The 14,168-nt window shown below is 39.9% G+C and overlaps 1 protein-coding gene across 3 annotated transcripts in view; it reads left to right on the plus strand.

Annotated features, from left to right (window-relative positions):
- The first annotated feature begins 5,345 nt into the window (after positions 1 to 5,345).
- The window catches only part of LOC308065748 (uncharacterized protein), a 172,084-nt gene continuing 163,261 nt past the window's right edge, over positions 5,346 to 14,168 (plus strand). For all 3 annotated transcript variants that reach the window (XR_013928906.1, XR_013928907.1, XM_080392053.1), the window contains exon 1: positions 5,346 to 10,469. Coding sequence is in view for 1 of the 3 variants with exons in the window: in XM_080392053.1 (XP_080248179.1) it covers positions 10,437 to 10,469 (33 nt within the window). In the remaining 2 variants the exon portion in view is untranslated. The remainder of the gene's footprint in view (positions 10,470 to 14,168) is intronic.

The raw sequence follows: 14,168 nt of genomic DNA on the forward strand, positions 1-14,168 counted from the left end.
TTTACCACTTTTAGAGCCTGATTTGACTTAGTTAACAATTTAGGAAGATATGTTTATCAGAAAAGATAGATAAGCAGCCACACAGTGTGGTGACTGAGGAGTTAATAATAGCTGCGTGTCTGTGATGTAAACCCCTAATGTGATTTTAGGCAGAATTAGGACTTCACCTCAGATTACCATGGCCTAAGCAGACTCCTCAATAAAACTTTTGGTCATCCTAGAACTGGGAATGCAGGCACTCTCTGTTACTTTTGGATTTACTTGTCAAAACTGGCATGTTTTCTATACATGTTTTTGGGTTTAATGAATCAGGGGATTCTGACGAAAACACATTTTGCTGAAACATGACAAACCCTATATACACCTAGTGTCTTAAAGAAAGGTTGCAAGGACACTTAATGAAAGACACAGTCTAAATGTTTAGCAATGATTTAAAAAACAAAACAAAACAAAAACAAGTGAGACTGAAGGCTAAATGAAAATTGAATAAAGAATATTTTACAAAATGTTAAGGCTACTATAGGAATCATTTGCATTCACTCACCATGCATACTACCTTCAGGTTTGATCAATTTGTCCTAAAAACTAAGTGAAATAAATAAAGAAGTCCTGAGAAGGGCAACAAAAAGATGAAAAGCACGGCTGGTGGGGAGGAGGGCTTCTGTGAAAGAGAATTATCAGAACACGGCTGATTAAGTTTGGATAGAACTGTAACAGGGAAGATGTTAGTGATATTAAAAAATATAATAGCAGAGAGAAGATCAACCTGGAGCTTCTCTATGTGGATTTTTTTCTTTTCTTATTCCATTTCAGAAATCTGAAATGGCAGGGGGTGTAGGCAGAGAGATGAGGGTTGATTTTTGGCATACAAATTTGTACCAGGATATTTTTTGAAGCATACGCATTTGAATGCAAAAAGAAAAATTATGGTGATCTGTAAAAGTCAGTCATTTTGACACACAAGCCACATCTTTCCCTGAGAACTTTCTTTCAAGGAAATGAGTATGCTTTCCTTTATTCCATCTGAAAAACTAGAACATGTTCTTAATATAAAAAGATGAGCAATTTTTTTAAGAAAACCCTGTGTTTTTTCTCATGCTAAGTTTAAGTTCGCAATGGGTTAACTCAAAATCCTCTACTGTCTGATGTGGTGTTCCATGGAGTTTATGTGCATTTTTAGAGACATCCCTGTGAGCTCTGTATATCAGGCAGCACTAGAACAGTTTCCTTGTTGAACCCAAAACCAGTTGGTATCATACAGGCCTGAAATTGCTGTAATTTTATGTAGTAGGTACGAGGGGCAACTCTAGAGATAAGCAAAAAAAAGAAGTTGCCTAGAGCAACAGACTTACTGAGGAAGTGGCAAATCTTCCTTGATTCTTCTTTCCTTCTCTTTGCAAGAGCGCACAAAAATCAGGTTAGCTGCTGCTACTGGTGGTACTGGAGGGGAAGTTTCAGCAAACATGGGATTAAAATTGCTTTTAGGGTGAGTGGGTTGAACCTGCACCAGAAATGCTGTTTCCATCCTCCTCATGCTCTGGTGGCAGGAGGAGCAGGATGATCTATAGCCTAGTTTTTTTCCTAGATACCTGCTTCAGTTGTACCACTTCCTTCTGTTTCTTCACTTCTTGTGGTCTAGCTCTGTCCTGAGCATTGAGATGGCCAAATTCAATGCTTTCTACCCTGCTGAGAAGTGTCAAGTCAGGCCCCCCGATGTGGCTTCCCCACGTGTCAGAGACTGATGCTTGCACAGCACCAATGCCATGTTGTTCGGGCAAAGCTGGTGCAATCCTGTCAGGTGAGCACTCTCACAGTTGCCCTCCCTTTTAGAGACGGTCAATTGGTTTTCACTGGGTTCTTTCCATTTTAATGAGCAATAAACTTGAGCTTAAAGCAGGAGCATTTGTTCTTGGCTAACCTGATAGAGCAACCAGTAAAATAAATAGTAGGATTTCCATTAACTTCATAAACTCTGTATTGAATCCTCTGTATGGAAAAACTCTGTCAGCTAAATTAACTTGGTCTCAGCAATGTCAAAAAAGTAAGAAGTCAGTGTGGTCAGTGGGTGGAGGACTGGTACTCCAACTCTCAGTAAGAAAATCTGGTGTGAGTGTAGGATGAGAAAGTGGATTTTAGTGTCAAGCACAGGACTTTTTTCAGAGTAAGTAGACACACGAACTGTTGAACACTGACAGCACTCTTATTCTTTTTTAATGGCTCATATGTTCTCAAGGCTAATGATAAAAACCTAGAGGTTAGCAATATCAGCTATTTTCCTGCCAGTCATATTCCTACCTTCAAAAATGAATGTAGTATGTGTCAGTTCTTGCTGCTGTCGGTTTTGAACTCATATAATTGTATCAGTGTTGGTACAGAGCCACCCTGAGAGGAGAAAATGGCAAGTGCAACATGTCCTTTGCTGTAGATGAAGTCTGTCCGCCTTCAGAAGGCAATATCACAACAGGCTTTACTCGCAAGCTCTCTTTGTAGTTACGACAGTGAAAAGGGTTTTAAAAAAATAAAACTTCAGCTTATTTTTACAAAATAAACCTTCATAACTGATGAGCTGTCTTGGGCGACTCAACTCCCTCCACCTGCACCATAGATAAAATTAAAAGTAACAAATTTTAAATGGGTGTATGTATTTATACTTTGCATGATTAACTCTCCAGGAAGGAGCCTACTGCTGCAGGAAATAATTGAGGAACCATTTAGTAAGATTTGAAAGAAGGGCTAGATAAGTACAAGAATAACAGTTTTGCAGTTGTGTTATCTTGGTAAGGCAAATTACAAGACCTGCCAGTTTTCTTGCTTTAGAACATAAATTGACCACCCTCTTGATTTGAAAATTGATGTCCTGCTATCTTATGGGACATTAAGTGAAGGATTTTTTGCAGGCTGCTTTTACAGACAAGACCCAAGTCTCGTTGTTGTTAGTGGTGGGTTGACCCTGGCTGGATGCCAGGTGACCATCAAAGCCACTCTGTCACTCCCCCCTGGTGGCACAAGGGGACAGGGAATGGGGTTTTGGATCAGTTCATCACATGTTGTTTCTGCCTCTCCTTCTTCACATAAAAAATAAGAAGGTGATTGGTGACAGTCAGCACAGCTTCACTAGGGGCAACTCATGCCTGACAAATTTAGTGGCCTTCTACAGTGGAGTTAATTAGTGGATAACAGAAGAGCAACTGGCATCATCTATCTGGACTTATGCAAAGCATTTGACACTGTCCCACATGACAGCCTTGTCTCTAAGCTAGAGAGACATGGATTTGATGGATGGACCACTCGGTGGATAAGGAATTGGCTGGATGGTTACACTCAAGGTGCTGCAGTCAATGGCTTGATGTCCCAGTGGAGAGCAGTGATAAATTCATTCTTCAGGGGTCATCCATCTGGGACCAGCACTGTTTACCATCTTTGTCTGCAACATGGACACTGGGATTGAGTTCACCCTCGGCAAATTTGCTGATGATACCAAGCTGAGTGGTGCAGTTGATGCACTGGAAGGAAAAAGTGCCATCTAGAGGAACCTTGACAAGCTTGAGATGTGGGCCCATGTGAACCTAATGAAGTTCAGCAAGGCCAAGTGCAAGGTCCTGTATGTGGGTCAGGGCAATCCCAAGCACAAATACAGGCTGGGCAGAGAATGGATTGAGAGAAGCCCTGACAAGAAAGACTTGGGGGTGTTGGTTCACAAGAAGCTCAGCATGACCTGGCAATGTAAACTTGCAGCCCAGAAAGCCAACTGAATCCTGGGTTGCATCAAAAGAAGCATGATCAAGGGAGGGGATTCACCCCCTTTGCTCCATTCTCATGGAACCTCACCTGCAGTATTGTGTCTAGCTCTGGGGCCCCCAACATAAGGACATGGATCTGTTAAAGTGAGTCCAGAGGAGGCTACAAAGATGATCAGAAGGCTGCAGCACCTCTCCTAGGAAGACAGGATGAGAGAGTTGGGGTTTTTCAGCCTGGAGAAGAAAAGTTTTTGGGGAGACCTTGCAGCCTTTCCCTGGCCAAAGGCAGACAGAAAGAAAGCTGGAGAGGGACTTTTTGCAAGGGCATATAATGATAGGTCAAAAGGTGAATGACTTTAAACTGAAAGTAGGTAGATTTAGATCAGACATTAGGAAGAAATTCTTCACTTTGAGGGTGGCGAGGCACTGGCACTGGCTGTCCAGAGAAGCTGTTTGTGCCCCATCCCTGGTAGTGTTCAAGGCCAGGCTGGATGGGTCTGGGAGAAACCTGGGCTAGTGGAAGGTGTCCCTGCCCATGGCAGGGGGTTGGAACTAGGTGATATTGTGGTCTTTTCCAACCCAAGTAGTTCTACGATTCCTTCTCAGGAGGAAGGCTCCTCACACTCTGCCCCTGCTCCAGCCTGAGGTCCCTCCCACAGGAGACAGTCTTCCATAAACAGACTGCTCCAGTGTGTGTGTCCCACAGGGTCCCCAGCCCTGCCATCAAACCTGCTCCAGCCGAGGCTCCTCTCTCCCTGGGACCACAGGCCCTGTCAGGAGCTGCTCCAGCGCAGGCTGCCCATGGGTCACAGCTCCTTCGGGCATCCCTCTTCTCTGGCAAGGGGTCCCCCACGGACTGCAGGTGGAGATCTGCTCCAGCATTCACCTCCCTGGTCTAGGGGCACAGTCTGCCTTACCATGGGCTTCACCACAGGCTGCCAGGAAATCTGCTCTGACACCTGGAGTATCTCCTGTCCCTCCTCCTGCACTGACCTGGGGGTCTGCATGCAGGGCTGTTGCTCTCATGCGGTCTCACTCCTCTTTTCAGTTGCAGATGCCGTTGTGCTTTCCTCGCCCCCCCCCCCCCCCCCCCCCCCCCCGCCTTTAATATGTTATCCTGGAGGTGCTGCCACCATCATTCATAGTCTCGGCTTTGGCCTATGATGGGTCCGGCTGGCATTGGCTCCAGCAGACACAGGGGAAGCTTCTGGCATCTCCTCACAAAAGCGACCCCTGTAGCCCCCATGCTACCAAAACTTTATACTTGTGTGGGTCTGGTGTGCCAGGCCATCGAATCCATACCATCCAGTATACCTGGTCATCCCTTTCCTCCTCCTGGCCAAGTCAGTGACAGAGCTATTTACTGCAAATCTAAATCAGGATTCACTTCACTGAAGTTGGTGGGTTCCATGCAGACACAGCCAACATGGGATCCATCCCCAAGCCTGGTGTATCTAAACCTGACAAAATATAACATGTTCTGTCATGGTGATATCTGGTCCCTTTGATCATCTCCTTCTCTCCTGTCCACACATATAAAATTAGATAAGGCTTTGGGACATTACCAATAAGTTGTAACCTTTCTAAGCTATAAATTTTACTAGATTCTGGAAATAAAAATAATTTTAAAGTCGTTAAAAAAAAATACTAGCCATATCTACCAATGCTGGAAATTCAGCTATATATTTTCCTTTGAGAATTTGTCACTTCTGAGAGCAAAGTATATTGCTACAAAGTATCCACAAGTTTCTTCTGGTGCTTTTCTTTACTCTTTCAAATACTGAGCAGCAGCTGGGAGCGGTTCAAAGCTTCCAACAGAGTTCATGGCAGATATGAAGGAACTGAAGAGAAAAGAAATGGAAAAAAAACCAGTGGCGGTTTGTGACCAACAAGGGAGAGAGAACCAGGAGGTATTCAGCGTGGTTAGGATCATTGAGTCATTATTGCTTAGAAAGTTGGACTCCAGTGAACACCCTGCTTGTCTGTTCTGGAGAAAAGCAAGTCAAAGAGCCTGGCACGCACAATCGTATGTTTGAGACAAGTCTTAGTTTCCAGTTTGCATGCTGCAAGAAAGCCTGTGACACTTCTTGCACCAAGCCTTGGTAAACATAAAGCATAACGAAGGTGGCTTTGATGCACAAAACAAGCCATGGCAGAAATTGGGAAAATTTTGATTATGTACGGTCTTTCAGAAGACAGCACTTACCTTTAATACGAGTTTGTATCAGGACTAATGTGAAACAAAGGGATTGTTCCAGATTATGGTCTGTGGTGACTGATTATCTGCTCTGTGAACCCTCAGTCACAGATAATGTGCCTAACAGCTCTGAGAGCTGTAGTGTCCACAAATCCCATCTCCCTCTTGGTCATGTTACTAGCTGTTTTCCCCCAAACAATTCACTGGTTTTAGCTGCTGAGGTACCTTGGTGCTAGCTCAGATAAATCACAGTAGGTGGAAGACTGAACATGGTACTTGGATTTTTGCTTGGCTTTTCACAGAGGCTGTGCTAAGAGTAGCAAATATCAGCTAGCGGAAAAGGCACCTGAATGCTGAAAAGAATCCCATTTTCTTAATTTCATTTTCCTTAAAAGCCTATGGAATAGGGTTATGCACATAAGACATGGGCAGTTTCTATTAAATGAGGCTGTTAGCTCAGCTGTTAAAGTCCTGCTGTAACTTGGATTAATTTAAACTAAATTTGGGATACTTCACTGAAACAACAACACTGGGAATCTAGTTACCTCGGTTTCTTTGCTAGTTAATGGAGAAAAAACACCACAGAACTCAGACATCTTCTGAAGTTTCCTGTATTTTTCTATTAATTATAGGACTGCAGCATGGCTGAGGTTAGCAGGCACCTCTGGAGTGTGTCTCCGCCAACACTCCTCCTCAAAGCTGGTTAAACTATAGCAGGTTGCTCAGGTTTGTGTTCAGTTGGGTTTTGAATATCTCCAAGGATGGAGACCTCACAACCTTCCCAGGCAACCTGCCTCATTAAAATTGTACAGAAATATAGGTTGTTTAAGCTTACAAATTAATGCTAAACTCAAATGTCTTAGCTAAGACAGGTTTAACATATGTGATTAGTGACTTCCTGAAAACTACCAATATTTTTTTTTAATGAAAATGCCTATGTGATTTAAATATTTGTAAGCAAAGAGAACAAGGTTTATAGGATGAAACAATATTTTTACCAAAATCAAATGTTTTACTGAAAAAAAAAAAGATGTGTGTCATATTCATATTATTTCCTGATCTTGCATGACCATATCTTTGTCTCCTTTATCACAACTTCAGCTTTTACAATAACAAAAAAAGGCTACTTCTTTTTATAAATCTTTTACTATCATCTGATTGTTAAGATTACAGCCATGCCAGAATAACAAGGAAGAAAATTTATTTATTTTTTCTTAGTCTCCCTTGTGTCCCTAGTTTTTTTCTTCCAACCTATTTGCTAGAAGGAGTTGGAGAAGGTCCAACAATGTGAGCAATACATATGTTGGGTTAGCAAAGTTCAACTGATAAACTATCAGAGGATTCATGGTTGTTGTGGCAATTAGTGCTCCTTGTGTAGTGTGGTGTGAATCCTGGTTCTGTTCCATATACAACCATGGATTCCTCAGTCTGGAAATGATCTCAAGAGGTTTTCTAGAAAATTCATTTTCCTGAGATAAAATTAACTATGCGTATATCATGTCTGACAGCTGCTTTCCCAACCTATTTTTAAAAACCTCTTATGTGAAGACTCTGTAAGCAACTGAGAAAACATCTTCTGTGCTTCATTAACCTTATTGTTAGAAAGTTTTTCTTAACATTAACTTTTAATCTTTGTTGTAACTGAATGTCCATTGCACTTGTCCTGTCTGCCATGGCCAAGCAGAACAAGTTTTTCACTTTAACCTTTTAACATCTGTCCATCTATCTTTTTTGCTATTATCAAGTACCCATCTCCTTCTGCTCTTCTTTTAGACCCATTTTAATCAGTCTTTCCCTGTAGATGGTGGGGGTTTTAGCCTTCTGGTCATTCCCATAACTTTTCTTTGAAATATATCTAATTGAATCCAATGATTTAATGGTGACTGGGATCTTGAACATGGTGCATATTGGTTACTTACATTCTATTATGACTTATATTTGAGGTGATTTTTTTCCCCAGATGTTATTTATAAAAAAGTATTCTTTTATTCCTGCCTGAAATCTCAGCCTAATCTTACGTGCTTAGTGACCTTAACAGGCTGAAATAATAGCTCTGCATGAGTGTGCGTGATTATTGTCATCCATCAGTCAGGTAGTAAAAGACTTGGAGGGTTGAGGTTTATTCATTCAGGTCACCCCAGCAGCTAGCCCTGAACCCTGTACTCAGCAATAACTTATAATAGCCAGGCAGCTTGCACAGAATGGAAGAGTTGAGGTTTCTCAAGAAGGCTCTTCATAAACAATGGGTTCTATTGAAGGCACCTCTCTCAGAGTAATCACCAGATGTATCAATCAAATAAGAAACTTCCAAATATGAATTAAGATTAAAATATTAAAATCCATGTAAGGAAAAATAGCTACATAAAGAAATCAGTAAGGTTGTCACTCTAAATTTTAAATTAACACTAAATTCTTAAATGTTTACTTTTGGCAAAAGGGTGCATGAGAATTCGAAAGAACAGGCATAGTGATTCCAATCTAACTTCGTCATTACTCACAACTGGTGGCTTTGAAAATGATGCTACAGCTGCTAGAGGTAGGTATGAATAACAGAGTCTTTGATGTTGCAGCCAGGTTAGAATGAAGCAGCCATTCTTTACATTTTTTCCCCCTATATACTAAATAATTTAACTGTGAAAACTGTATGTATCATTAAGAAGACATTATTTAGATTTATGTATCACATTTCAAATTAGCTACTCTTCAGGGTATCTCGACCTAACTGGAATGATATAAAATTATATCCCTCATGTGCCTAACAGTGCATCAATGCAATTCAGTGCAATCAACAATTTTCAGAACAAGCTGCCCTTTCCCCAAGCAGGCACAGACACCTTCCATACAGTTGCTTGCTTTGATAATAACCTAGATCATTGCATGAGAACTTTACAGTTCTCATGAATTTATTCTTAGTACCTCTCTGGAAAAAAAAAAAAGGACGTTTTCCCTTATTCCTAGCTTAAGATGTTCCACTAGATATAAACAAACTATGCAACTTTTGTAGGAGAATGGATTAAATTTATGGTAGGATAGGCTATTGATTTTATGTTTAAAGTCACTACTGTTAGAACTATAGCATAACACTGGAAAATGATCCTAGCAGTTCTCTGAATTCCAACAGTCTCCATGGCCTAAGCTGTAATCCAGAGAATCTTTTTTTTTTTTTTTCAAAAGCTTATGTGCAGGCTGAGCTGAGGGCTGTAAATCTCAATGTAACAAGTGATAGCAGAGCCCTTTAAGAAGAACTACAGTCCTCTTTGCAAGGAGGAACCCAAGTTTTCTTTTCTTTCTGACATGATAGCAAGGAGAGATCTCAAGATCCCAGGCCCATTCATGCTGAGGTGTGAAGAGTTCCCTATAGCCAAGTCTTCTCTTCATAGGAACAGCTATAGAGTTGCCTCAGAGCAACCAAACATAAGCAGTGCAGAAAGTGGTTGTTTTAGTCTTGAAGCCACTAGGAGGAAATGATGTATTCTGTACAATACCAGAATTCACAAACCTTATTTTTTTCCCCCACATTCAATTCTGTGATGTTTGAAGGCAAAAAAAATTCATCCAGAAGTCATCCATTTGAAGGAGTCCAAGATTTCCAGCATTTGGTTTTGAATGCAGGAAGAGAAATGGCCATACAGCCCAATACATAGAATTAATTGATTTAGCGTATTTTTCTTCCTATTATATATTCAATTACAAACAAGACTCTTCTTCTTACACGTACTTGGTCAAACCATGCCTCTGTATTGCCTCATTTTTTTTGTCTATCCCTTAAATAATACTAGCTCAGTCATCATGCTGTCAAATTAGGAAGAATACATCTATTTTTATTCAGAAGGGGCAAAAGGCATATCCTGACACTGAAGTAAGATGAATTAAGTTGATATAGACCTTACTTGGAGGTCATTTCTTTTCTCAAATCAGTATTTGGTTTCATGGGAAGTAAGAGATAATATTGGCTAATATTACTCAAAATATATTTAATGAAACACTATTTATAGGCATGACTGCATTTGAAGTTAATGACTTTGGTGTAGTAATCATTCTATATTCCAGTTTTGTGTCTTAATCCTCTGATTTACGGGAACTTGAAGCTCAGACTGTATGTTTTTCAGAACAAAGGATTCCATTGGCAAGGTTAAAACAACATAATTAAAGCACAGATTTATGTTTAAAAGATATCAAGTCTGCTAAATTCCAGTTTCGCTTTTACAACCTCCCCATATTATTTTCCTCACCTTTCTCCTAGGCAGTTATTGCATCATTGCTTTTGTGTACTTTTGTTTGCAATGCAGCTTCCTTCAAGAAAATGAGGGACTTTTCCTTTAAAAATTGCTTTAAAGAAACTGTGAAGATTCTGCAGCTGCATTTCCTGGTTGAACAGTCCCTGATGGGACTGGGAGGGAGGGGATGCCTTGTTACAGAAGCTGGAGAGCAAATACACAGGACTTGGCTTGCCACGCACGGTCTTTCGCTAGAGTACACACAGCTGTGGAGTCCCCAGAAGCATGGAAGTTGTTCTGAGGCAAGATGAAGAAAAGGTAATATAAGCCTTGGGAGAGTTATTTGGCACTTCAACATAGAAGTGCTTGTACTTCCATCTGGGTTGTATGCAAAATTGTAGAAGCCAGAGCTATATCCTTCTCCTTGGGCTGTTGACAGGAGTTTGGCTCTCACTTTAATGGATTTTTTAATATGTTTGCCAGAAGGTTAGAACCACAAAACCTGTGCTGGAAGTGGCAACCTGCATTGTACATATGAGTTCATACTGGCAGATGGAGGACAGAAAGTCAAACCATTTTTTTCATGTCCTTTGAGCCTTGCAGTTATACCTCACAATGTTTTCTAGTTCTGAACACTTGCTAGGCCTTTTCCAATACTGTTTGCATTAGCTCTTTCTGCTGCTAACTAGTTTTTTCAGTATAATTCATGCCTGGCCAAAGTGATGCCCAAGTTTCTAGAGGAACCAGCTGCTTCTTTTACTTCAGCCTTTCATTTGATAAGCTTTGGGAAAAAAAAGTGTATCAAATCAATCCACTTTGTTCTCTTCAGTAGTTTTTTAATATCAATGGGAGTTACTTCTTCTTAAGTTACAATCATGCCCTGTGCTACTGACAGAATTAACGAGAGTGCTGCAAGGCAACATTATTCTATCCTGATATAGCAGAGATATCCATAGATGGTATAAATGGATGGAGGTCAGTTGACCTCAGTTCTGTGTGTGTGTCGCATGCATCTGTATATATGTGTTTACTGTCTCCAGTGATATGTCATGTAAATTTTAGTGAGAAAAGGACCATACACAGATTTTTCAGTGGTAGTAGCCATTCTTTTCCTTCATTTTCAGTTTCTAAATCACTATTCTTTAAGAGCAGCATTTCTGACTGCATGTGTTGATAACTTGGAAAACTGAAGCTTGATAGGAGATACTGGGGCAAAGAGGGACTAAGTTTGTTGCACCAAATATTGAACAGTTTTCCTTCTGTTAATGTGGAATAAATCAGCTGACCACTCTTAAACTCTTAATAACTTCCGTAGTACTCTTTAATATCATGTTAAAAGTGGAAAAAGTATGAGATTGAATACAAATGTTCGTACAGTGAACATAATGGAACTGTTATAAAAAACTTGATTTAGGCCCAAGATTTTAAATATAAAATGGATCATTTGATCATTTTGTCTGTTCAGCTCAACTCATGCCAAAAAATTTCCCCTAATATTTTCTGTTCTGAGCCACCGTGTATACTTCCTTTCCACTATTTCCTGCAAATGTTACCCTAGAGATGGCAACAACTGTGGAAGAGCTGCTGGTGGTGTACATAAAGCTTCTTGTTGCTTCAAAGTGTTTTCAGCAATACAGTGGGACTTTCAAAGACTTCAGCCAGCTGAGAATCACTCCCAGCATAATAACTGCTCACCTATTACCAGATACTGTGCTTTGACTCATTCACTACAACTTACCCAAACTCCAAGGTCAGAGAAGATTTTAATTTAAAATGAATTTGGTTTTATTGCTTTTTTTTTCACTACCTCCAGAATCAGTGTAAAACACTGAAAATTATTCAATATTCTGGAATTTTCTTAGTGTTTGCTCTATGTTTAACAACTCACAAGAAATATTTTTTCCACTTAAAAAAAATAATAATTAGATCGTACAAATGCCAGAAAAATGTTATCCGTGCAGCAATTTATTGTTTACTTCAAAAAATAAAGAATTATTTATTTTATTTCAAACTTTGTTTCATCCTTTTAAAAATATTAAATCAACAAGAAAACTTTCTCTGTGGATTTTAAGACTTGGGAAGAAAATGTTTCTAACTAGATTGGAAGCAGTTGTTGATTTTCCTTGGAAATCCAGACTCTATTGAAATTTAAGTTGGTTGACCTCAGTGGAACAAGTTAGTTCAAAAAACTTCAGAAACATCTCCATGCATTAGTAAGTGCCTGGTTCTCCCCTGTCTTTCATATCTAATTGTGCTCCTCATTATATTTGCAACAGAATTTTATCTGGGGACCTGAAGAACTAAAAGCATGAGATATGAATCTGTAATAAATTGGAGTGATAATAGACTACAACCTTTTGCAGAGGTAAAATTGGTAAAAAAAGAGGTTGTGGAAATAAATGCATAATTCTCTGTATCAGTGGTGTGTATAGTCATATAGATCTTAGCAAAGGGGGATGTAAAATACAATTTTCTGATGAAGTAATAACATAGTGCAGTGTCAAAAATGAGATGATTGAGGCAGTAGTCCCATCTTCACCTCCACAGTAGACTGTGCCTCCCCCTCCCCAAAATACTGTGACTGATAAATAACTGTAAAAGAAATCTTTAGCAGAGATAATTGCACACAGATAATTGACTCCAGTTTATACCCCCTCAATATCTGGCTTAGTGTTAAGGCCTGGCAGTTAGAATTAAGGACAAAAGGATTTTTTGAGGAAAAGAGATGTTATTGACTGCCTCTGGGGAGGGAAGGGAGACAGAGCTGGTGCTGGAATCTGTCCAAACCAACAAACCCTTAAGGCTGTCAGAACCTTAATCTCTCACTGGAAGCGGACCTGATCTGAGCAAAAGAGAGAAAAAAAGTTGTGATTATCCTAACAGACCTCTGGACACTACCATGAGCTCTTTACCAGAGAAACAAAAAGTGCTCTAGCCGTTTCTTTGGTCTGGCTCTTCAGCATTAGCTCTTCATTTTAATAGCCAGATTCTTAAATAGTCCTTTAAAATGCCAGTGATGCTGCCTGTGATGCTGCTTGCTTACTGGTGAAATTGTCTGACATACTTCCAACTGCTTTGGTGGAAGCAGACTTTACATAGACCTGCAAACATGTGAACATAAAAAGGTTTACTACTAGGAAGCACCAAGGAAAATAAAACACTTACTAAAGCAATCTCTCTTGCATTCAATAAAATTTTATTTTATGGGTGCAGATCCCATTGGTAGCATTATTTCCAATGAACTGGCTACTCTTTCAGTCGGTCAACCCCAGTCACGTTGTATCTAACAGCATCACAGTATCGTTTACTGTCATTATGGTAGCAGTGCTCCTGTGGGGCATTTGTCAGTTTGCACAACAGGACCAAAGGCACAGAATTTAGGAGACATTTAAACAATATGACCTTAGAAGACTAAGCAACTTCATGAATGATGCAGAAGCCTGTTACACATTAAAAGAGTCAAGAACAGTCCTGGAAATTCTAGCTTAGAGGCATTTTTCTTACTTCACATGCTGAAGAAATATTGGATGAATTTCCTGCTGCCATGAAAAGATTCAGTCTCCCCAGTATCTCTGAAGACCAATTAGCACACCAGTTAATTTACAGGAGCAAACAAAATCATTAATTTCATGATTCCATGCAAGAGATTGATGACTTTGCCAAAAATTCCAGTCCCTTCAATTTTCAGGATTTTTATCATATTTCACAAATTATGTTATCTTTAAGTAAAGCCCCCAGAGATCAGAGTTTGGGTGAGCATCTCAGCTAATGCTAAACATCGTAGTGAGACCTATATGTATCTTACTCTTCTATCCTTTTCCTAGCCATTTTTATAATCACAGAATCACTGAATGGTTTGGATTGGAAGAAACCTTAAAGACCTTCTACTTCTACCACCCTTGCCATGGGCCGGGGCACCTTCCACTAGAATAATTTTGAAACTTTTGGTGGCACAATGTTGGGAACTAAAAGTAGCTGCTAGAAGTAGGCAATTAAATGTTGCAGTGAGGAACAAAT

This window comes from Falco punctatus, assembly GCF_963210335.1.
Source record: "Falco punctatus genome assembly, chromosome: 6".
NCBI lineage: Eukaryota > Metazoa > Chordata > Aves > Falconiformes > Falconidae > Falco > Falco punctatus.